General features: G+C 34.0%; 1 protein-coding gene across 4 annotated transcripts in view; it reads right to left on the reverse strand.

Moving 5' to 3' along the window:
• Positions 1-27,350, reverse strand: part of IntS1 (integrator complex subunit 1) — a 664,867-nt gene that overhangs the window by 40,019 nt on the left and 597,498 nt on the right. For 3 of the 4 annotated variants that reach the window (XM_090410537.1, XM_090410536.1, XM_090410535.1), the window contains exon 44: positions 20,053-20,273. The exons of the other annotated variant lie outside the window; for it this stretch is intronic. In XM_090410537.1, the coding sequence (XP_090266663.1) occupies positions 20,053-20,273 (221 nt within the window). The remainder of the gene's footprint in view (positions 1-20,052; positions 20,274-27,350) is intronic. 4 annotated transcript variants of the gene reach the window in all.

The following is a 27,350-nucleotide window of genomic DNA, read 5'->3' on the forward strand; positions in this document are numbered from 1 at the left end:
TGAAGAAATAATAGAAAATTTGATACTTAATTTGAAAATAAATATTATATTTTTACAATATTAGATGCAAGATTTAGTGGCCCTTCCCTTAATGCATAGTATTATACATGTCTGCAAGTTTGCATTATGGGAGATACTGAGACAAGGAGTGATGAGAACTTTTACAATATTAAAATTTACAATATTTAAGCTTGTATCTAATACTGGATCATTTTTCAAAGTCAGAAAAAACTGACGATAGAAATATAAGATCTGATAATGTTGGAGTCTTGACAAGCAACAGACTGATTTGGAGGAAAATTGTAGATAGAAAGTTAGTAATGATGTAAATTTTTCATGTAGTACTATCATATCCTGTAAACCCCTTGAGGGTACATGGCAGGAATTTGATGATGATGATGAGAAAAAACTGATTATGTTAAAAATGTTCTAATTAAGGAGAAATTTGAATCTGATTTGGAAATATCAAATGACGAAGTCCATAAATTTCCTTTATCAAAAACTGAGACTGTTGGAAAATCATAATGATGAAAAGAAAAAAACAAGAGCAAATTATGGGAGCAATTTGACAGTAGTATCTCTTGTCGCCATGCATCAACCATAATAAAAATTAATGATGACATGATTATATAATTTAATAAACCAATCTTAGAAGAAACTGATGATCCATTAATGTGGTGGCAAGAATGTAAAATCAAGTTGCCTATTTTGAGTTGATATAGCAAGATTTTTTTTTAGCACCAGCAAGCATGTAAAGCAAAATGTTTTTTCTTTTTTCTTTTAAGAAGGGAATAATTGTGAAGAAACGAAAAGTAGACTTCTTCCAAAAAAATGCTGAAAATTTGCTTTTTCTTCATAACACTTTATCACGACTTCATTTTGATTCATAATTACCATATTCTCTATATTTAACAATTCCAAAATCAAAGTTCCATTAATATTAATAAGTAACTACTTAAAAAGAGAGTCAAAAGGCTTCACTTCGGCAATGTAAAATCATTCAAATTAAGTGGATATTAAATCCAACATTTTTTCAAAGCTGAATAGAGAAACTACCAGGGTTTCATGCTGAATACATAGAAACTATATAAAAGTTTCGGTGGATACTAGCGTACACTAGTATCCGCCAAAACTTTTATATAGTACTCCAGTATCTGCTGAAACGTTTCTATAGTTTCTATATATTCGGCATGAAACTCTTGTAGTTTCTCTATTTGGCTATGAAAGAATGTTGGATTCAATATCACTTAATTTGAATGATTAATAAGTAATTTTTTTTGTAAAATTTAATTCAGTATGTTTCAGCTGAATATTTGGTGCTTAGGCCAAATTGGAAATTGAATATGTGGTATTCATTTATTTGGCCAAATCATACTTAGGCACATCCCTAATTATGAATTAGGGATACAAATAATTCATCTTGGGTATAGATTTTGGAAAACACCATAAAGCACTTAAAGGAGACATTCTAATCTATCATAAAAGAAAAATATTCAACACTTGTATAATTCTGGTCATGAGAAATGGAAGTGAAATATGAACTTTGACTGAAAAAAGACCAACAAGTTGAAGACTACCCAGAGGAAAATGGAAATATCACTGCTTTGTGCTACCATTCAAGATAGAAAGTGCAATACTTAGGTCAGACTAGGGTGAAAGACATTTTAACATCCATTAAAAGATTCAAATGGCAATGGGAAGGTCATACTGCAAAAAATGAACAAATTTGATATCTGAATGATATACCAGAGATAGAAGACAAAAGGGAAAGAAGGAGGATGAGATGTATGGAACTCAGTAGCATAGAAAAGCTCAAGATAGGTCAGAATGGAGGACTTTGATTTAATTTTAAGGTCTTCACTTAGCAGTGTACAGAAAATTGTTCATAAGGATGATTATAAAAATCCATGTCTAGCTCCAGCATTATATAAGTGCTGTACAGTCAGAGGCAGTAGAAAAACCTGAGAGATTAATAAACAGGAAGTAATTCTCATAGAAAGGGTTGGCTATTCATAACTATTATTTTTATTTCATGCAAGGAAACTACATATACTGAATATTAATTGCATTAACTTTAATTAACAGGAAGCCAGTAAAAACAAATAACATCCAGTTCTTGAAACAGATTTGTTCAAAGACTGTCATGTGGCTATTGTTTTTTTCCCTTAAAAATTGTGTGTTGTTGGGAAAATTTCCAAAGATCTGGTAAGGATCTATGCTTCATACTAGAACTGAAGAGAAAAAAAATTCTTGCAAGTATATAATCCCTCCTAATCAGAATAGGCTGATTTTGGACCATGAGGAATGCTATGTGAGCAAGTACTGAACCTTATATTCCATATTAAATCAAATGTTGAATGGGATTTCAAGTCAGCAAATGATTTTAGAGATTTAATTACTGTGTGACATGCATGGCTGTGCAGCTTAAGAGTCAATTTAACTAATTTTAAAATGTAATCTAATTTTATTTTATTTTATTTTATTCATGTATAGAAAGGAAATTACTGAAAATAAAATGGAATTTTACATAAACTTGATAATGAAATCATCATCATTGTGTATACAGCTATTAAAAGACTGTATATCTGTGGAAATGGGTTACACCACACTTCCTGTGAGCACTACAGTACTGCCACTGCAAAAAGCAAATGTTCTCTAGTTGAAGAAATTCCAGTTAGACATCTAAGTAGCAGACATTTTTCATCAATTGGTAAACATCAACAAGAATTGAAACCTGAAAGTGGCTTGATGCTATGTTTGTTCTGCATAGCAAGGGTTTTAGTTTCCGCCTCCCCTCTTCTCACATGCATAGGATCCTTCAAGTATATACCAGATATACTGTAGGGACCCAGTCCTTCCCCATTTGAAGCTACAGCAGTAAAATAGAATGATATAATCACGTAATCACAAGAAAGATATTTATTTAACCAAATATTTCGGTCTGGAAATAGCAGACCATCGTCGGTGGTATTACAAGAACAGTTTAAAAAATATACAAGCTAGAATACTAACAATAGATCGTTGAAATTAGAACATGCCGCGTGATGTTATATCACTAAGTATGAAACGAAATATTTTGAAGTAGAAACATGATTGAATTTGCTATTAAAAAAAAAAAAAAAAAAAAAAAAAAAAAAAAATTAATGGGTAATCTTGATTAGGCTTTCCCAGAGGGAGTCCTAGTATGGTGACATACAGTAGGGAAACTGTCAAGACTATGCAGGGATTAGGAGACTGGGATACTTCTGTGGGCAAGTTTGTAAGTCTCTCATTGCATGCCCCTAAATAAATATCTTTCTTGTGATTACGTGATTATATCATTCAGTCTTATGTCGCAAGTATCCTTAAAACAACAAAGCAGTAAAATAGTTTCACAGGTTGGTTGCTAGAGAGTACACGGGACTAAACCTGATGATAATAAATATGGAAGCTTTCTGATCAGTTAGTGTTAACTTGCTGCCACTTTGCATTTAGAGGGAGTCCTAGTATGGTGACATACAGTAGGGAAACTGTCAAGACTATGCAGGGATTAGGAGACTGGGATACTTCTGTGGGCAAGTTTGTAAGTCTCTCATTGCATGCCCCTATTTTATTTATTTATTTAACTCTTCCTCCTCACATATAATGGACAGCTTAATCAAACACAGTTTCACTGCATATCACTTACTCTTAATTCTCAAAATACATATCACAAAAATCTCCCACAAAACACAGATTAAAAATACAAAAACAAAAAATTTAAAAATAATGAAAATCCACCCAAATAATAATTCTTACTATAGTTTCTATATCAACTTTACCATAAGGAATTCTCATAACTTTCTTAATTTCACTGCTAGTTAAACTCACTCCTGTTTTATCACAAAAAAAAAGTCAAATTTTTCAATTACTACGAACCCTGAATCCTTCTCTCTCAAAATACATATTACAAACATTGTATCCTTAGCATACAAGAAATTAGGTTCTCTTTCACTCAAAGTATTACTTTTTTTACCTCTTCAAATCCATCCAATCATTGAATACTGTTCTCACATTTGAAGTGATGCTGCCTAAAAGACTTCACTTAATACAAAGAGCAATGATTAATAACCATTTTTCACTAATTCACTCTCACTCTACTTATTTCCATGAACAGTTGCTATTCATCAGAGGTATTAATAATTTCTATGCAATCCTCTGAACCTGTTAAGCGATAGCAGTTACAGTTCAACTTCAAGTGTACAAACCAAATATTTTTTCTTATATTCATCCCAGACGAGAGGTACAAGAAACTATAGCACTTCAGTGCCATGTGTGAGGTGCAGATAAGGTTTGAGAAAGAAGAAATCTATTGACATTTTTCTTAAAAAGAAAAGAGAAACGTCTTTCTTCATTCCTCCTCCTCCTCCTCCTACTACTACTACTACTGTGTTTTGGAATAGTCTCACCTCTCGTTAAGAGCAAAATCTACAGGCCTTCAAATCCAATGTTAACAAGTTTCTTCTTTCTCTTCAACTTTCACAGCATTAAAGTATGCTGGCAAAGGTTGGGCGATTGGTAGAGCCTCTGCTACTAATGGCATGCAAAAAATTAAGAAAGTTTGAGTGTGGATAGTAGGTGGAAGGGGACCAACTGTTCAATGCTGTTGGCACACTCTCTCTCAATGAGTCTAATAATAATAATATTGAATAACTTTCTGTGTAATGGATTTCCAAAAATTTAAACAAAGTCCCTGAACAACAGAATAAAACCTGACTAGTTTTATGTGTTATAATTAGAAAACTGTTTTCAGTTTTCTAATTATAAACCAGAGAACTTTTTCAGTTCTCTGGCTCATGCTAATATGTGTGATCTTTATGTTCTCCTATGCCAACTTACTTGTGTGCACAAATACCAGGTCACAGTAACATGAGGCATATATATGAACAATCACATATATCTGCCTTATGTTCCTGAATTTTTTTAAAAATTTACTTTCATATTGTATTTTGTTATATTGAAATGCAGAATTATTATTTTACTGACCTCCACGGAATCATAAAACTCATCACGTAGGTCAACATAAAGTCTATCATACCACTCCTTAAACTCATCAACTGTCTGCATGTTCACCACCCTCTCAGGCAATGCATTCCATGCTCCTACCACTCCCCATGCAAAAAACTTACTTCTTATCCTTTCACTCACGACTCCCATTTGTGACTTCCAGGGATGGCCCCTTGTTCTCCATATGAAAAATCTCCTCAGTATTAATAATTAGCAGCTTAAATGTCACGATCATTCACCCCCGTCTTCTATCCACCAAACTGCAGTCCACATGTCGTCAGTCTGTCTCCTCATAATCAACATTATACAGTCCTGATATCATTTTCATTATCTGTCTCTGTATGTGTTCTAAGGTTACTTCATCCCATTGAAATCCCAGTGAACCAGATCTGAGCACAGATGTGGTCTGATCAAAGCTTTATACAATGGGATCACTACACCTTTATCTCTCGCAGTCAATGTCCTACTCAACATTTCAGCAATTCTCTGAGTTGTCTTCACAACCTTTGCAATATGTCCTTGAAAATTCAAATCTCTATCCACAATCACTCCAAGATCCCTTGTTCCTCCACTTCTTCTAGTATAACTCCACCAAGGGAGTATGAAGCATTCCATCTGTGGACCCCAAGTTTTAAAACCTTGTTCAACTCTGATAAATTATGCACAAAGAAGAATTAACAGAAAAGATTGCCTAGAAAATAGCTAAATAGGAAAGTTTTCTATTAGAGTTATAGAAAATCCTAGGGAAAAAATGGAGGCAAGTACCTCAGAAGAAATTGAATTTGGGTAGGAGGGCTTGACTGTATATGATTAATTGGTTATGCCTAGTAGTGAGGATACCAACCACATGAAATGCAGAGAAAGTTACTAAGGTAATATTAGACTGGTTTGTAGGTAGTGCTCAGAAACAGCCATGTTAAAACAGATATTATGGATAGTAACCATAAGTCTGGAATGGTGCAATGAGTACCTTGAAAGTGAATGAGTTTAAGGATAGGTATGATAGGTATTTTGTGTATAAAGGTTGGTGTGGATCTCCCATGATGAGTCTTCTGACACCATGGAGATATATCTATATAATAATAATAATAATAATGAAATGTAAACTTTTGAAGGAAAAGTCACTAAACTAGTTTATTCAGGTGTTGAATTAGTTAATGGAATATCACTTCAATATGGGAATTGTTAGAAAATTACTCAGGGGTAAGAGAAACAGGGAAATAAAGAAACAGCTACAGAATTCACAAATTCAGTAGGAGGCAATTTGGTAGGAAATGTGTGTTCTGGTATGTGAAAACTCAGGGATAGACACAGTACTGGCAAAATACTGGATGGAAATAATCAGGATCCCATTCTTCATTGTTAGTTAGGCATAAATTCAATTTAAAAAAGTACTACAGTTAAAATCTGTAGCAATTCTATGGTAAGAGGGGTAAGGAATATTTTATGCAAGGTTAGTATGTCTGCCTTGGGGTTAGAGTAGCTGATCTAAATAAAGTTGTGTAGGGAAAATGACAAAAATTTTGATGTGTTTATGTCAGAATGAACTAATGATCCAAAACTAGGATTGCTTAAATGATTTTAAACAATCTTAGTTTTAGATCATTAGTTTAAAAATTGATTTTAAACAATCATGATTACAGGGAGATTTCTTGGCATTTTAATAAAAAATGGTAACTTTTATTAATATAATGACTAGATGAATATAAAATAACAAGGAATCTGTGATCAGAGCTAAGTGGATTTTATGTAGGTTAAATTATTATTATTACCACCCCAAGACCTCATGGAGTCAAAGACTCATCTGGGAGGTCCTTTTATCACACACACAGCTCATCATACCATGTTTTAAACACATTCAAACTCTTTGCAGACACCACATTCTCAGGCAAGGCAATTCCAATCATTCACAACTCTGCACGAAAAAAACCTGCCTCTCACTCCCCTACTCACACCCTCTTTATACAGTTTCCAGGGATGACCTCTGGTTCTCCCCTGATCTCCTACTTGTTGCATATAATTGTAAATTTATATTCATTTATGAGAGATAAATTTGTTAAAAATCAGAAATGGTTTGATGGTGGTGGTGGTAGTAGTATTCATCTATATGCTGGTGAACCCACTGAGTTGAGTAAGGCCATAACTTTAAAAAATATTTTTAAACTTTAAAAATATCAAATATATAAAAGAAGACAGGCATACTTAAGGAAAAGTAAAGTACTATGAGCAGAAGATTTTAATATGGAAGAATGAAAGATAAGGCAATGCAAGGTTCAAATATGAATAGAAGAATTTCGAAGATTTATGAAGAGAAGAAAAACACTGACCACGCATGCGGTCAGGAATACATATCCATACTTGAAGTAGAAAAAGCCATCCAAGGCTTGAAATGTGGAAAGGCAGCAGGAGTAGATGATATTCGACCAGAAATGCTGAAGTATGGTGGTATAAGAGTCTTACAGTAGCTGCACTGCATAGTTCAGAAAGCCTGGACAGAGGGACGAATTCCCGATGATTGGAGTAGAATTCTCATAGTACCAATATATAAAAAGGGAAATAAAACAATGTGAGAATTACAGAGGTATTTCCCTACTGAGTGTTCCTGGCAAGATCTATGCAAGTATACTTGAGAAACGGTTGAGAAGAATTGTGGAAGAAAAGCTTGGTGAAGAACAAGCTGGATTCAGGCCAAATAGAGGCTGTCAGGATCAGATCTTCACTTTACGACAAATAGTTGAGAAAGCATGGGAATATAACAAAGATCTGTATTTAAGTTTTGTCGATTTGGAAAAGGCATATGACAAGGTGCCAAGAGAGAAGCTATTCAATACGCTGCAGTTATATGGTGTCAATGGGGCATTATATCAAGCAATACTTAGTCTTTATTTGAGTTGTAAGTCAGCAGTTAGAATTGAAGGAAGTACAGAAAGATGGTTTAATGTTAAATCTGGTGTGAGACAAGGATGTACATTATCCCCTCTGTTATTCATTATCTATATGGATCACATTATGAAGGAAAGTGGTATTAAACATGATATCAAAATTGGAGATGTTAATGTCAGCTCTTTGCTTTATGTGGATGATGTTATACTTCTAAATAAATCTGCTACAAGTCTGCAAGATTCTCTGACTAAATTGAATAGCTGTAGTAATAGATATGGTATGAAGGTCAGCAATAAAAAGACAAAGACAATGAAAATAGGCAGAATCATTGAAAATGTCAACTGTGTTGTGAATGGAGAACCTGTGGAACAAGCAAAACATTTCAGCTACTTAGGCCCGATTTTTACTGAAGATGGTAAATTAAATATAGAAATAGACAACAGAATCAGCAAAGCTAGTATGGTGGGAAGTCAACTGAATAAATTCATATGGAATAAGAGAGAAATTAGTCGGAACACTAAATTAACTGTATACAAGACAGTGTTCAAACCAGTTTTAACTTATGGATCTGAGAGCTGGGTCAGAAGTAAAACACTTGACCAAAGACTAGAGACCACAGATATGAGAGTCCTGAGAAAGATTATAGGCATGAACAGATGGCATCAATGGTAATATCATATTAAAAACAAGGATATTAGGAAAGAACTTGACATTGTCAGCATCCAGGAATGCTTTAGCAGAGCTAATCTCAGGTGGTATGGTCACTTAAACAGAATGGGCGAAGAAAGATTAGCAAAACAAGTGGTCTCTGCCAAGTTGGCAGCAAAACGACCCAGAGGAAGACCAAGATATAGGTGGATTTATAAGGTACAAAGTGCCTTAGATGATAGAAATATAAGATCCGATAATGTTGGAGTCTTGACAAGTAACAGACTGATTTGGAGGAAAATTGTAGATAGGAAGTTAGTAATGATGTAAATTTTTTCATGTAGTACTATCATATCCTGTACACCCCTTGAGGGTACATGGCAGGAATTTGATGATGATGATGATGTGAAGAATTTCTCTATGCTGAGGATGTGAAGATTGGTAAAGTAGTCAACTATACAGATGACCTAAGTTCTTTACAGGATGATCTTAAAACATTGGAAGGAGGACAGGGAAATTGGTTTTAAAATTAAATGGGAACAATCATGAAGGTTGTTTTCTTGATCATAAATTAGTAAATAATAATATTTGGTTAACCGATCAAGCGTTGATCAATTTTATTAATTAACTGAACCAACTAGTTTCGCCACACTTATCAATTGGCTTCTTCAGGGCACTTACATATAGGTTTAAACACTCTCACAATTATGCGTAACTGCAAAACTGACAAGAATAAAAACTGACTAGAATAATTACAAATAAAATAGTATTGAACGTGAGTGAAACACGTATCGCGTGTACAAGATCAGCTAGCTGTTGCTGAGGAACTTTCTGTAGTTTGTATTAAAGTTCATTTCTTCCGTTTTTAAGGTTCTGATTAGGGTTTTCCATATCTCTGGGAGTATTAGGCCTTGATTTCTGTTAAGGTTCACAGTAGAACGGGCGACTGTGGCTGCTTCTTTGAACATTCTTGAATGGTAATCTTCCTCTAAGTAAGGGGAACAGCTTTTGTCCCACTCGATGACATGGTTAGTTGTGGAGAAATGAGACGATAGGCCAGAAATGTCCCGTCTGTTGTTTTTGACATAGCCAATGTGCTCCTTTTGCCTGATTTCGAGGCTTCTCGAAGTCTGTCCGATGTAATTAGAGCCACATGAGCATGGAATATTATAGACTCCAGCATATTTGTAGAAAGGATGGTTGTCTTTTGGAGATCTTAGTAGTTTACGAATAGAATCTATAGGTTTAAATGCTACTCTTATTTTGTGTTGTTTGAGGAGATTGGCGAGCTTGTTGGAGGTGCCACTTACATACGGAATTGCAATCGTTTTTATATATTGAATATCTTCTTGTTCTCTTTGTGGTGGTTCAGAGAAAAGGATTTTATTGACTAGTCTTCTTGGATAGCCGTTCAAGTACAGATTGTTGGAAATAAATTTTAACTCATCTTGAAGGGTCTTGTTGTCCGTTGTGATGCAATTGGCTCTTTTCTTTAACATGTGTATAATGCTGAGTTTATGTGATATGTGGTGAGAGGAGTTAAAATGTAGGTAGCGACCTGTATTGGTCGGTTTTCTGTACACCGATAGATTTATACTGCCATCAGTTTGTTTTTTGATTAAGATGTCTAAAAACGGAAGTTGTTTTTCTCTTTCAAGTTCCAGAGTGAATTTAATAGAATGATGGAAAGCGTTGATCTTTTTGAGAAAATCATATATGTCATCTTTGTTATTGTTCCATATGATGAAGATATCGTCTACGTATTTAAACCAAATTTTAGGTCTAGGTAAAATTTGTGATAAGATTTTGTTTTCTAAATCTTCCATAAAGAGGTCGACACATGAAGGTGAGAGTGGGCTTCCCATTGCCAAGCCTGTTAACTGCTGATAGATTTTATTTTTCCAAGAAAAATAATTGGAGTTTAGGCAGTGAGCAAACAATGCGGTTATATCTTGTGGGAACAAGGTACTTAAGATGTCAATGACCTCTACTACGGGAACGTTTGTGAAGAGAGAGGTGACGTCTAAGCTGGCTAGAATGTCAAAAACAACAGACAGGACATTTCTGGCCTATTGTCTCATTTCTCCACAACTAACCATGTCATCGAGTTGGACAAAAGCTGTTCCCCTTACTTAGAGGAAGATTACCATTCAAGAATGTTCAAAGAAGCAGCCACAGTCGCACGTTCTACTGTGAACCTTAACAGAAATCAAGGCCTAATACTCCCAGAGATATGGAAAACCCTAATCAGAACCTTAAAAAATGGAAGAAATGAAGTTTAATACAAACTACAGAAAGTTCCTCAGCAACAGCTAGCTGATCTTGTACACGCAATACGTGTTTCACTCACGTTCGATACTATTTTATTTGTAATTATTCTAGTCAGTTTTTATTCTTGTCAGTTTTGCAGTTACGCATAATTGTGAGAGTGTTTAAACCTATATGTAAGTGCCCTGAAGAAGCCAACAGATAAGTGTGGCGAAACTAGTTGGTTCAGTTAATTAATAAAATTGATCAACACTTGATCGGTTAACCAAATATTATTATTTACTAAATGGGAACAAATTCAAGTACAGGTACCCCTTGCTTAACGCGGCAATCCCTTGATATACACAGCAAGAGTTTTGATTAACGCGCCTTTAACCCTGTGGAGCTCGCAGCTGATCTGACAGATATATGTAAAATGTTTAATATAAATATTCTTACACAATTCAGTGTATAGCTTGGAGGTCATGAGTAGCTGTGCATTCATATGTTACAAGTGATATTCCGCACTGTTTTACTTGCTGTCAGTTTGGTTTAACATCTGTTATGTAAAGGTTTATGATATTTGACAGTAAATTGTATCTGAGAGATACCGCGATCTCCAATGTCAGTATAGCATGGTTTAGTTGGTTTTTTTTATTCTTTGTTCAATAATTTCTTGATTGTAACTGAAAATAAATAAATTACTGAAATAGAGAGCCAAAGGCTTATTTATCATACATGTCCTGTAGGAGATGTGCTTTACATTATGGAAAATACTAAGGAAAGTGATCTGGAGCTTACTACACCTTTACTACGAGTTGCCCATAAGGCTGCTTATGCTTGCATCCACCAAAACTTTTAGTTTCTATATATTCTGCACGAAACTCTTGTAGTTTCTATATTCGGCTATGAAATAATGTTGGATTCAACATCCACTTAATTTGTACCATCATGTATTATATTTGCAGTGTTTTTTCTTTATGTTTTATTGCTTGTTTGCCGAGGTCTGGAGAGTCATTTTGCTTGTTATCGTAGAATTTATGCCGATAAGAAAAAAATTAAACTGTTCAAACGACTCTTGATAACTTCCTTTGATAAAAAATATTGCAGTAAATAATGTAGGTACAAGTATTTATTAAACATTTACTTTGCATTCATTTTTTATCTTTCCTAAAATAGTACCATATAAAACAAATTATTAATACAGTAATCGATCATGGATGAATTATAATTTTTAGCATTGATTATTAGATTTGATTAACGCGATTTTAATATACGCGGTAACATCGAGGGATTAATTAACTGCGTTAATCGAGGGATACCTGTATATCCAATTTGGGAAGAAGATAATATTAGATGGATATAAATTGCATGAACAAGCTTTAGAAAAGTTGATAATACAAATAAGTTCAGGAATCATATTGCTATAACTAGAAAAGCACAGCAGATTGTGGATTAATTATGTTTCACCAGAAGGAGAAAAGATATAATGGCACTATTATACAAGTCTTTAGTCAGGCCCATATTGGATTATGGTTCACAGCTTTACTCAGCATACTTTTTAACTGCTGTCATGAAAATTGAGAGTATACAGAGAAGAAATGCTTAGCACATAGTGTTTGTCTCATGATAACTGTGGTATCAGTTGACTAGCTGCAATTTGATGAATTTATCTTTAAAAATTATTATTATTATTTTTTTTCCCAGGTATTCATTCTAAGAAACATTTGGAAAATTAAGCAAGGAAAATTTTACAGTCCAACGAATCAAAATTGTGCAATTTTATTTTGAAAATTATCATTCAATTATTCTAACGCAAATTTCACGAGGATCTGCAATTAATTGTTCATCATGTTCTTCAGACCTGACAGCTCCCGACTTCTTCCTCTGGGGTTACCTGAAGGAAAATATGTATGTGAACAACCCCCCTAGCAAATCCAATAGCTGAAGGAGATTCATACAAAAATTAGGGTGGTGTATCCAGAAACATTAACAGCTGTCATGAAACACACCACAGAAAGGGCCAGTCTTTGTGAAGCTGAAAATGGAAGCATTTATGTGATGTGGATTTTCATAAGTAATAAAAAAAAATCTCCAAGTTCTGTATTTCATTATAAAGAAAAATTTCTAAAAATATTTTAAAAATACTTTAAAAAAAAAAATTTTTGCATGTGAAGTTTCGCACACAAACTTTGTTTGCTTGCACTTGGATAAAGGATTAAGCATGAATATAATTTCTTGGCAAATTTAATTTAAATTTGGGCCTTGAGATTATAACTAAGTGAAAAAACTTTCTGAAAAATTAGTGAAGAAGATAGATAGAACAAATATATGAAGTTAATTTTTTACTGTTCAGAAAGAAAATATGTGGAATGGCCTTTGGGAATGGGGTATAGAATTAGTGAATTTATGTAAATTTAAGAGAGAATTAAACAGTTATAACTGGTGGATATGTTAATTACAAAAGATTAATTCGCATATAATCATCAAATTTGGCATTGTTGAACATGTCTTTATTGTGATACATCTATGTATAAATATGTATGAAAAAATTATTAAAAATAATAAAAATAAAAGAAAAAAAAGTTGAGAAAATGAATGAGAAAAGGAAAAGTTCAATATACACAATCCATCCTATCTGCCAATGGTGGTGAAATTTGTGGGGTCACTTAAGGGTAAAAGACAAACAAAGATTAATAACAGCTGAAATGAAGTTTATGAGAAAAACTGCAAAGTATACTCTATTTGATCACAAAAGAAATTATGAAAGAATTAAACCAGGAATCAGTAATAAAAAATTTTTAAAATATAAACATAAATGGATGGAGCATGTTGAAAGAATGAAAACAAAAAGATTACCAAAACAAGACTTAAATTGCAAACCATTAGGGAAAAGAAAACCAGAACGTCCTCTTAAGAGATTCAACGATGACTTTTAAGGTCGGAACAGGCCACTCTAGGCCTAAATCCTTGACAAGCACGATGATGATGACTTAAGGGTTAAAGCTAGATAAAAGGGAGGGGATACCTACATAATCTTTAAGGAATACTGAAAACTGACTAGGACTTCTGATCTATTGCTCATCCTTATCTTCATGTGGTGTGTCCCCATTTTAGTAGGTATCCACTCCACTTGAAGCTGCAAAAACAAGGATGGGCTGGCAATTTGGAATTAGACAAACAGATTTTATTCTGTTTGTCTAATTTGTTTGTGTACACCACAAACAAACATGATGGTACAATATGATGAAATTACATGATGAAAGTACATTTGACATGATGTAATTTCATCGTGTCAAATGTACATATATATTTTCATTTTCACAGCTGGCTTGATTGAAGAAGTTATACATTACAAAACACCATCAGTGGCACAAGGCAAATAGCCTATTTCTATGCTGCAAAGTGTTATTTTATATAATAATAATAATATTTACAGGCCTTGAGATTGGTTTCATAACCATTATTTTAGAATAAGGGGTTAGGTTCATGAGTAAATATATATTTTTGCATGCATGTGGGTGTGTGTATACTCTCCTCTCAGTTTGCCTGGTTGTGGATTGAAAAATCCTGCTACTTCCATACGAGACCAGCTAAATAACCCTTAAATGAAAAGCCTTAATAAAGGTTCTCTGAGTCATAGATGGGATTTGCATCTATGAAGGGCTGCATCAAAGCTGACTAAACACGGGCTCTTTTATATTATTATACTATTATAATTTGTTATAATACATGATTTCAGCAGATATAAACACAGATTATATCATTTTAGATATAATCTGTGTTTATATATAAAATTTTGTAGACACAAATTTATTTATTTTTTATAATGATCCATACATAAGAGGCCAAAGGACCTATAAGCACTGTATCTAGGATGCAGTCAAGAAGTAAGAAGTTCAGTGACATTTTTTTGAAGAGTTGCAGGTTGTAATTGTTTGGAAATACTTGCAGTAGAGTATGTGTGCCAGAGGATGGAATGAAAGCGGAAGAAAAGCAGGTTTGGTGTGTTTGTAGTTGCACAGTAAAGGGAGATGCTGGGCAGCTACTGCTCCTGTATTAACAGGTGCAACAGAAAGAGGAGGAATGATGGATGCCAGTTCAGTGGAGCAGCGACTCAAATACCTATAAATAGAGCTAAAACACTGCATGTGAGATAGAGACTGAAGGCAATCTATAAGGGGGGATCCATCTATTTCTATATATATAGACTACAAACAGTAAATATTAAATGGCTGCAGAGAAGTTTTGTTGGTAAGGTGTAATGGAAAAATAGTAGGTTAACAAAGTGACAAGCATGGTTAAGAAAGCAAAATCAGACTATAAAAGCAGTTGGCCTTACAGGCAAAAGAATTCCAAGAAATCCTTTTGGATACCTAAATGATAAGTAAAACTAATTAGTCTTAATAAATGGTATTAATCAAATTTAATACTAACCTTAATTATTAATGATTTTTTCATCATTCTATTAACTTTAATTAGTTCAATTTATTTATCTCGCACAAAGGTCATGTTTTTAAGGTGTGATAGGTTCACAATTAGATTCATGATTACATGGCACAAGGGTGGTCTGAAACGTTCTTGGCCTAACAATGAAAAAACAAATTTATAATTTCAAAATTATTTTTATTTTTCAACATAATCTCCCTTAAGACTAATACATTTATTCCAGCGATGCTCCAGTGCCCTTATCCTGTCCCTGTAGTGGTTTTCAATAAGATCTAAAATACCCCTCTACAGCTGCAATCACCTCTTGATTCGAAGAAAAACACCGACCAGCGAGGAAGAGTTTTAGTTTTGGGAAGAGATAGAAGTCAGAAGGACCCAAATCTGGGGAATAGGGTGGATGTTCCAACAATTCATAGTGCAGATCCCTTAATTTTCCCATTGCCAAAACACTTTTGTGGGAAGTGTTGATGGAACCGACTTCGTCTTCTTTGGCGCTGAACAACCGGCTTCTATCCACTGTTTGGATTCTGGTGTGTAACAGTGAATCCAAGGCTCATCCATAGTAATAAATCAACACACAAAATCAGTTTTATTCTTGTTAAAACACTCCAAGCACTGTTCAGAGATTTTCATGCAAGTGCATTTTTGATCTGCTATAAACAAGCACGACACCCATCTTGCGCGAAGTTTTTTCATTTGCAATTCTTCATGCAAAATATATCCTACATGTTATTTTGAAATGCCTATAGTCTCAGCAATTTCACGCACTTTGACTCGGTCATCCAATACCATATCATGCACTTGATCAATGACGCTTTTTGGATGTCCTTCACGTGGATCATCTTCAGGGCTGGTATGGCCATGCTTAAACTCGGCAGACCATTTCTTAATTGTCGAAAACGAAGGAGAAGAGTGTCCATAAACTTTTATGAACTTTGAATGAATTTCTTTTGGCATTAAACCTTGTTTTACAAAGAATTTTATAACCCCACGATACTCAATTTTATCCATTTCAAGGGATACAGACAACACTTTTGCTTCAGACAGCTGTATAAAACATACTTGATAGCATGACTTGCAATTTCACATGGATGCTTATGACAGATGTACTAATTTAGAAAAAAAAATCTTGCCGATAATGTTGCCACCTATGGTCGAGGCAGAGAACTTTTCAGACCGCCCTCGAATATTTAATATTCAAGAACATTTGAGCAGAGTTTATCTAAAGTGCTGTGGTAACTTAAAATGAGGAAAGGTTAACAAAACCAATGCTTAAAAATACTATAATTTGGTCTTTTCTTGCTGAGATAGCAGGAAAAGACCAAATATAGATGGACTGATGCAGTAAACAGTGCATTAAAACAATAGAATGCAAAATCTGAAAATACTGGAGAATGATTTGACAAATAACAATTAATTTGGAAGAAAACTGTTGCTAGGAAGCTAGAAATACTATAATATTAACATGATTAATTTCTATCATGTTCCTATAAAGTTTCTTCCAAATTAATTTGTTATTTGTCAGGTGTCCATATGTTACCCCCTGATACCTGACAGCCAGTCAGTCATCTATGCATGTCATAAGTCTGTTTTATATATTCATCCCCTTTGAGTCTGTATAACAACCTCTAGTACAGAATCCTGTCTTGGAAAATAAAAAAATATTGTGTTATATCCTCTCCATATCCAATTCTGCAGTCACTAGTAAAAAATGTGAGCAAACTGCTAAAGTACTTACTGCCTTAACCTTCTATAGAAGATGGCAAAGTGTTGTCATCTTCTATAAGAGGATTAAGGAGCTGCTTTCCCATCTCTGGAAATGGATTCTAATTAGCCTCCACAACAACTTAGTGACTACTCCAGAGATACTGACTGGTCTACAATTGTTGCTTCTATCTTAGCTTTATCATATAACATTTATTGTATAATAGAAATATCTTGCTCCTCTTCATAAGAAATTGCTCTTGTTGAAACTCAAGTTGAAGAGCCAAGTAAAAGACAATGCTAATTATTCTGTACATTTCTTCAGCATCCTTACTGATCCAGGACCACAGATCTCATCCAGTACCACTACATTCGAACCATGCTCTTGCAATAATTTTAATACCTCTAACTCATTCATCTCTATCCTTTATCCAGTTCCATCTTGGAAGTCAGATAGCTAATGGGTCTACGTAAGATTATATCTTACTAAAGTGACCACTTAATAAATCAGCTATTTCTGAAGCATCTGATACTTTCCAGCCTCTGTATTTATTTTAGTTTATTCTTCCATGGTTATTTTCCCTTTTTACATGCCACATAGCAATAAAATGCTCTTAGATTTCTCTTTGCCTGGAAGACCAACTGCCTTTCATAAACACCTGATTTTGTTTTTTTAATAATGATTATCACTTTGTTAACCTACTTTTTATATTGCTCCTGAGCATAGCCGTCTTTCTCCCAGTACTGAATTCAAATTTCTTTTATGTAACACTTCCTTCATCCACTGAACTCTCTCAAATGATTTATTCTACTGACTGGAAATGCAGTCAGCTATAGATTCCTAAAGCCTTTCTCTGATGATTTCCCATGAACTGTTCATTTCTCTAGACACTGGTTCAAGCTGATGATTTAGTCTATCATAATCACATTTTTAACTAAGTAATTTAAGGAAATTACAATGTCACTAGGATATACATTAAAATAAATTTTAATATACTTCAATATTTTGGCAATTCGAAATACTTCAATATTTCGGCAAAAAGCAGGAAGCTATTATTTCTCCTAAAGTCCTGATGTCAGGACTTTAGGAGAAATAATAGCTTCCTGCTTCTTCCTCATTTACTGTTTGTTGTGCCTGCGTGCACGTGTCTTGTTCTTAAGTTTCTTGAAAATGGCAATGTGACATTGCCAAAATATTGAAGTATATTAAAATTTATTTTAATGTATATCCTAGTGACATTGTAATTTCCTTAAATTACTTAGTTAAAAATGCATAACCAACGTCTAAGCCTTTCCACGAAAATCATAATCACATGCCTTACAGTACCACATGGATCTTTTTTTTTTATTCAAAGCTCTCACATAATTTGCCACCTTCTAATTTAAAACTGCACGAACACACTCTCCAGTTGTAGACAAAACAATTATCTCATTTATATACAGATTCATTACTATTAGCTATTACTAGATATGATATTCTTGCACCATTAGCACTTGCTCATGCTGCTTAAGACAGTTATTCCTCAACAACTCTACAAATTCTTTCTGCTGAAATCAATAATTTTCTTGTCTGGCGAAACTAGTCCTATTATTCTCATTCATCCTTTCCATATAACTATTTTCTCTCTCTCTCATCACAGCCTTAATATTCTGTCTTAGTGGATATGTCCAAGCTTACATGCAGCTATCTTATCATACGTAGCTACCCTGATTAGCAATATTTACTCTTTCACTGAACAACAGTTTCTCTAAATACCTACAACTACACCTATTTAAGTCCAATCCATCACACAGGTATAAATATTTTCTACCATTAAAAACAATTATACATAAACATATAGTATGCCTGAGTGCAAAACATGTTAGACACAATAATAAATTCTTTGAAACTGGCAACAAATATTTTGTACTGAAATTAAGAGTACATCAGTGTGGAACAAGCAAGAAATTCAAAGAGAAAGAATACAAGATAAATACAAATGGCTAACCAGTAACAGAAAGTGCTGTGAGCTATAAGGATCATATATAGCTAACTCACTAGATGATGCTATGCTAAAAGAGATTCACTACATGAACCTATTCCTGTGATCCATACCAGTCTGATATACTGAAAGTTGACTGTAAATAGAGGAATAATCATTTTTGATGTTTGTTCAAAATGAGACTCTTCCAAACTTTTGGAATTAAGAGACAATCACATTTAACACTACATCCATGAATTAAGCAAACATTAGTCCATCAGATTACTGTATTTACTCTAATAGCATGCTGTGTGAGACCAAACTCTTGAGGTTTATGGTACTCAGTGCAGAAGAGATGTTCGCTAATTCTTTCCCCTACTACCACATACCCCATAGACTGGCCAGTCAGTCTAAAATATATTAAATTACACTTACAAGGAATTTGATAAATATCAGCATAGTTAGCAAAAGACTGGAAAATTTATAGTTGTAAAAGATAGGAAAATTTGTTGACAGGAAAAATATGCAGTATCAGGTAAAATTTCAAAACCGAAAGGTATGAGATCAGAACTTTGTATTCTATTGTGGTATCCTTGGATGTAGAACTGTGAGGCTAAATCACTGAATATGAAGAAAGTAATTGGTTTCAGAAATTCCATTAATGATTTAATTGTGAACTGCTCTTGTTATAAAGATAAAGGACAGAAATAACTGTTGTACTCTATTAATTCAGGTTTTGCCAATGCCAATTACTGGGAGGCATGATGAGCAGAACTATGGTGCATATATCTGCCAGAGAAGTCAAGTTTTCAATAAGCACTGGTTGACAATGCACCAGAGATGTGTATGTGTGTGTGTGTGAGTAGGAGGTTCCACCACAGTGAATTGAATACAGGGTTGTGTAGGAAAGTGGCTTGTCCACTTTCAGAATGAGGCTAAATGGCTAATGCTATTTGCCTTTTATCTGAAGACCTCCCTCCACATGTACGAAGGGAGGTGGGGGGGGGGGCTGAAAAGTTCTGATAAACACCTAGAACAAAAATGATATTAAAAGAAGGGTTTAAAAAATACATGTCATGAATGACCAACATCAGTTACAAATGTTACTGGTTTTATATACTGTTATTTTTCATACCATCATAATTTCCTGCCATTCTTTGCATCAAAGGAGCTAACTGAGATGGAGTCCAAGTAGGAGCTAATGAAGATGTTACAATACTAGTTGAGCAAGTTTCCTTTTCTGTATCTCTCTCTTCAAGAGGGAGAACCATTCCTGGTGCACCCCAGTGAGGTAGTGAGGTTCCTGCTAGCAGTGATCTCAAACTGGATAAATCAGGAATAGCAGCTGATAACTCCCTAGAGTAATTAAAGAAAATTAACCTATCTATTTAGTTAATTACTATAATAATTTATAATAATATATTTACATGACCTATTTAGATGTCTAGTGTCTCAAAAATCTTAACTGATATCAACTATTACAGTTTATCTTTGAGAACGACAGAAATAATCCTGTTATAATGAAATGTTTCCTGTAGTGAAATCAGCTGTGTGCTTAAGCATTTTTATTTGAATAACAAATAAAAATGCATACCAGATATATAGAAATGTTTTGGGTGAACATGGAGAACAAGGCTACTTAAGGATCAAAGCTAGATAATGAGAAGATCTCTACATGGCCTTTTAAGGAATGCAAAGAAACAACCTGCTGAACTCTGGACCTCATGTCCAAAGTACAGCAAGTAGATATATCTACTCTATAGATATAAAATGATAAGCCTTTTTATGAAACGTTTTTTGTCAAGAAATGTTTTGAAACTCAGGGGCTACCCTGAGTGTTGAGTTTTCAAAATTTGAGTGATCAGAATTCAAGGAGAACCGGCCTACCGGTCCGGAACTCGGGGTGGGGGGGAAACCCCTTTCGAGTCATCAGAATTCAAGGAGAACTGGCCTACCACTCCGGAACTCGGGGGTTGGGTGCCGCAGGTGCTGGGGGTGGGCCACCCTTTTGAGCCTTCAAAATTCGAGTCATCAGAATTCAAGGAGAACCGGCCTACCAGTCCAGAACTCGATGGGTTGGGCGCCATAGGGCCGGAACTCTGTCCCCTTTCAAGTCTTCAAAATTCGAGTCATCAGACAAGAACTGGCCTACCAGTCCGGAACTCGTGGGGTTGGGTGGCGTAGGCAACACTCAAGGGCTACCCTTAGTATCAAGTCTTTAAAATTCAAGGAGAACCGGCCTACCAATCCGGAATACGGGGGGGGGGGCACTGTAGGCACGTGGCCCCCCCTAGTTATGGTATATATAGATAGATAGATATATCGGGATATTAAATAAATGAGAATGGGTGGGCAAATTAGGAGTTGGCTAACCAAATCATATTCTTCACTGGCTTAAACCAAAAGATAATAATGGTACAAGATGAAATGTTATACAGGGTGGAGCACAGCCAGATAAACATGAACCAACTATTATATGTTCAAATTCAACTTTAGCAGAGCATAAGATAGACACCATCAATGGAAAAGAAGCAAAACTAGCAGAATTAGAGAAGACAGATTCATGTTGATACAACTGATGTTACAGAAACAAAGAAGATAAAATTGTTTAGATTTTTCTAAATAACTACAAGATGCTTTATTCAGGTAATAATGATCAAGTCAGAGTATTCAACCTCACTAAATATGAAGATAATCTTGAATAATAGGCAGTTTCAAGCATAGTTATATGAGAAAAAAAACATCAAAATGGGAAACTGAAAACTGAACAATGAGACCTGCTTGTTCCAATGGTCAAACAGAAAGTTATAAGGAAGAAGTGGAAGAATTTTTTGAATCATATAGAAGACAGCTGACAAAGAAAAAGTTGATCCGTATTGGAGATCTAAATAGCAGAATAGGAAATGCATACCAGATATATAGAAATGTTTTGGGTGAACATGGAGAAAAGAGGAAAGCTGCTAATAATAATAACAACAACAACCTACAGGATTTCTGTTCAAGACTTGGACAATTACTAATATGTTCCAACACACAAAGATTGAAAGAAATTTCTACTAGAGAGATGATAAAAAAAAGTGATATTTTTGCACTTTTAAGACACAGGAGTATACAAGGGACTCAAAATTAAAGAAAAATACATATTGTGAAGCTTTCAGAAGTGAGCTAGGCACAAATATATAAATATTATTCAAGAAAAAATGAGTTTGAAAACAAGAATCAAACCTTTGTAGCAGACTAAATAAATCACTGACTGATTCAGCCTGAGAGGCATGGTGAAAGCGTCTGCAAGGATAAAAAATCAGGACTCCACAGTGGACTCAGAAAGTTAACAGAACTAGTAATGGAAAACAAGAAAAGCATACTGAAAGTTTCTAGCAAGTTAAGTCAGGCTGATAAAAATGTCAGAATATAGAGAAAAATGTAAAAAAGGAAAGCAGTGTGTAAAAGTGGCTAATCAAAAGTCACATGAAGAGTGATAAAAATATAGGAGATAAATATCAAGAAGGTGGCAAAAAGTTGTAGAGGCTAGTGAAAATGCTTAGAAATGGAGGAATGAGTACTATAAATGAATTAGAAACAATAAAGGTGACACAAAAACTGAAGAAAATGTTCAAGAGGAGTGCAATCAGTCGTCGATATTAATACCTGAGGTAGAAAAAGCCATCGAAAACCTGAAACATGGAAAGACAGCTGAAGCAGATCATATTTGATCAGAAATGCTCAAATATGTAATACAGAAGTTACAGTGGCTGTATTGCATAATTCAAAAAAGGCCTGGTAGAGGGATGAATTGTGGATGATTGAAACCACTGTGGAACTTCTCACAGTACTTATCTATAGAAAGGGAAAGAAATGTGTGAGATTTAAATAATTTCCTTCCATTTTTTCATCACAAAATTCACTTTAGAATTAGAAAGTAATAATAATAATAATATTATTATTATATCAAGTTGCTTAAAAAACTATGCAAATTATCTGTAGCCTCTTAACATCTCCAAAAAAAAGATGCTAAGAGAAGATAGATTTATCCTTCCTACCCAAACTTTCTTCATGCAGGAAGGATAAATGTAATCTTATTTCACATCTCTCTCTGCAACTAGGTTCACAAATAAAAAAAGCGACATAAAAAAATATGGAATGGAATACTGCCATACACATTCAGAAGAAAATCTATATTGATGCATCATGATAGCAGATTTCCTTCTGAGTGGGAAACAAAAACAAAAACAAATCCTCGGTTTCTGTTAAGAGATCTCTTAACAAAAACAAAGGACCTATGCTACATGATATCTGGAAGTCTATGATACAATTTCTAAACACCACAGACTTCAATTTTGACAATCATCTAAAAATATCATATGAGAACAGATTACACATTCAGTCACTACATGCATCCCATTGTTCTCTGTTCCCCATTAACGATTTAGTATCAGATTTATCTATATTCCATACTTTCTTAATTTATAGATATTTAATTTTTCAGACAATGAGGAAGTTAACAGAACAGCCATGTTTTTGTAAAAATTTAAACTAATAAATCCCAATTTTTTGATAAAATAGATTTATCAGTGTTTTAAATACCTACCTGAAAGAGGAGGCATGATCTCATCGAAGAAAATAAATGTTTGGAACTAGAGCAGGAGACTCTAAAAAAACTCATGAAACAGAATGGTAATCCATTAAGATATGATTAAATAAAAGGGAGGAGGAAGAAGAAGTGCTAGGGTCTTGTTTTGGGATTTGTTACTGATGTCAATTTGTATTCCTGAACTAGAAAGGATAAACAGAGTGCAAATGAAATGGATGAATCACAAAATTATATGGAGCTATTATATGAAAGAATTCATACGTCTGCAACTTGTTGAAGGGATAAATTAATGTATTAACAATATTTTGAGCACTAGTACATAAAAATGTCTGAAAATAAAAAAATGATTGTCATATTCTTCTTCAAAATTCAAGTTGCCCAGAACTGAGAGTGATGCATAATTTCTTAGTATGTATCTTAAAAATATTACTTAGTTACTAAATATACTTTGAATATTTAAAAAAATATCAAATGTGTTCTGTTTTATGTTTAAATGATTAATTTCTTAATTTTGGGTTCGAAAAAGTAGGGTTCATCTTATACACGGAAAAATACAGTAATTTCTGTTACCTTTATTTTATTTTGATTTTTCCTTTTAGTAGTCCATATTTCTAAATCATATAACAGAATGGGAGTGGCTAATTACTTTCTAAAAATTTAAGTTGGATTTTGCATCTTCTTTTGTTATTCAGTTTTTTTAATTGTTCTACAGATTTTCTGAAATTTATTTATTTTTTTCATCTTATATCTTTGTCTTTCAGATATGTTATTATACAACCAAAATGAAGGTCATTGTCCTCATATAATCTGATCATCTGCATCGTACATATAACAGTTCTGTTAACTAGATACATTGTCTTATTATTGTTTCCATATTTTTATAATTTAATCAATATTTATTAATTGATCAAAAGTTCCTGGTGAATAAGTCAGCTTGTGCTCTTAAAGAATACAGAGACAAATGTAAGAAAGCTAAACACTGTGTAAAGTCATGGAAAAACTTTGGTGAGAACATAAAAAAAATAAATATCAGGAAGGATGGCAAAATATTCTAGAAGCTGTTGAAAAAGATCAGAAATGGAGGGAAGAGTGCTGTAAAAGGAATTATAGATGATAAAGGTGACATAAAAACTGGAGACAAAAATATCCTAACATATGGAGTAATTACTTTGAAAAATTGCTAAATGAAACAAACAGTGACAGCACAGTGGTAAAAAAAAAAAAAAAGGTATGCAATCAGGAATACATATTCATACTTGAAGTAGAAAAAATCATCAAAAGCCTGAAATGTGGAAAGGCAGGAGGAGTAGATGACATCTGACCAGAAATGCTCAAGTATGGAGGTATTCAAGTCTTGCAGTGGCTACAGTGAATAGTTCAAAAGGCCTGACCAGAGGGATGAATTCCAGATGATTGGAGTAGAGCACTATAGAACCAATATATAAAAAGGGGAAATAAAACTGAATGTGAGAATTACAGAGGTATTTCCCTAATGAGTGTTCCTGGTAAGATTTATGCAAGCTGGATTCAGGCCAAATAGAGGCTGTCAGGATTAGATTTTCACTTTACGACAAATAGTTGAGAAATCATGGGAATATAACAAAGATCTGTATTTAAGTTTTGTAGATCTGGAAAAGGCATATTGACAAGGTGCCAAGAGAAAAGCTGTTCAAAACGCTACAGTCGTATGGTGTCAATGGGACATTATATCAAACGATACTTAGTCTTCATTTGAGTTGTAAGTCAGTAGTTAGAATTGAAGGAAGTACAGGAAGATGGTTTAATGTTAAATCTAGTGTGAGACAAGGGTGTACATTATCTCCTCTGTTATTCATTGTCTATATGTATCACATTATGAAGAAAAGTGGTATTAAACCTGATATCAAAATTGGAGACGTTAATCTCAGTTCCATTTTTCCATTTTCGTCTCTAAGAGACGAAAATGGAAAAATAGTTCTAGAAGAAGAGAATAAAGCACAGATTTGGGTAAAATATGTAACAGAACTTTTCAATGATACTAGACAGAAGCCTATAAATATAAAAGATAACATTCAAGGACCAGCAATCATGAAAAGTGAAATAGAGAATGCTATACGAACAAGTAAAACAGGAAAAGCCAGTGGACCAGATGGTGTGCAAACAGAATTTTTAAAATTAATAGAACCAGATAACATCAAACTTCTTGAAAAACTATTTAATAAAATATATGAAAGTGATGAATTTCCATCAGATTGGCTCAAATCTACATTTATCACTGTCCCAAAGAAACCCAAAGCGAATTCCTGTGGTGACTTCTGACTTATTAGTCTAATGAGCCAAACATTAAAAATATTTTTGAAAGTAATTCAGAATCGTATTTATAGAAAAAGTGAAGAAACTCTAAGTGAAACACAATTCGGCTTTCGGAATGGTTTTGGTACTAGAGAGGCCCTTTTCTGTACCCAAATATTGATACAAAAATGCATAGAAAAACAGAAATCTGTCTTTATGTGTTTCATAGATTTTGAAAAAGCATTCGACAAAGTCAGACACACTAACTTAATAGAAGTCCTTCAACAAATAAGGCTAGACGAACAAGACATAAGACTAATAACAAATCTGTATTGGAATCAGTCAGCTACCGTTCAATTAGAAAACATTACCACCAGTGATATTAACATCAAAAGAGGAGTGAGACAAGGATGTGTGCTCTCACCACTCCTGTTCAACATATATGCAGAGGTAATCTTTAAAAAAGCATTGGAAGAATGTTCAGAGGGAGTCACAATAAATGGAAAGATTGTTAACAACCTTCGATATGCAGATGACACCGTGCTAATTGCAGATAATATTATGGATCTCCAAAAACTCGTTGACAGAGTATACATAGAAAGCCAAAGAATGGGAATAAATATAAACATCAACAAGACAAAATACATGATCATCAGCAAACATCCAGCCTCATCAATGAAACTGACACTCAATGGGAAAAATATTGATCAAGTGTCAAGATATAAATATCTTGGTTGCTGGCTTAATGAACGGTGGGATCCAGAAATAGATATAAAGACAAGGATTGAAGTTGCAAGGCAGTCCTGCATGAAAATGAGAACACTATTCTGCAATAAAGACCTAAACATGGAAGTCAGATGCCGAATGCTGAAATGCTACGTGTGGTCTATTCTGCTCTATGGAGTTGAAACATGGACATTGAAGGCGACAACCATCAAGAAAATTGAAGCCTTTGAGATGTGGCTATACAGAAGAATGCTAAAGATATCATGGACAGAAAAAATTACCAATGAAGATGTCTTAAAATCCATTGGCAAAGCTAAACATCTTGTACAAATAATCAAGAAACGAAAAACATCATATCTTGGCCACATCATGAGAAACAGCAAATACCAACTTCTACAAACTATTTTGATAGGAAGAATTGGTGGCAAAGGAACTAGAGGAAGAAAAAGAATATCATGGTTTGACAACATCAAGACGTGGACAGGAAAGAGCAGTGCACAACTGCTCAGATTAGCACAAGAGCGCAGTTTGTTCGCCAAGATGGTCGCTGACATTCGATAGAAGATAGCACAATAAGAAGAAGAATCTCAGTTCTTTGCTTTATGCAGATGATGTTATACTTCTAAATAAATCTACTACAAGTCTGCAAGATTCCCTGCCTAAAGTGAATAACTGTTGTAATAGATATGGTATTGAAGGGCAGCATTAAAAAGACAAAGACAATGAAAATAGGCAGAAACATTGAAAATATCAACTACATTGTGAATGGAGAACCTATAGAACAAGTAAAACATTTCAGTTTATATAATTATAATTGATATAAGTAACGTACGATCGTTACTTAT

This window comes from Typopeltis vanoorti, chromosome 20, assembly GCF_054136105.1.
Source record: "Typopeltis vanoorti isolate ZY-2024b chromosome 20, IOZ_Tvanoo_1.0, whole genome shotgun sequence".
In the NCBI taxonomy this organism is placed as follows: domain Eukaryota; kingdom Metazoa; phylum Arthropoda; class Arachnida; order Uropygi; family Thelyphonidae; genus Typopeltis; species Typopeltis vanoorti.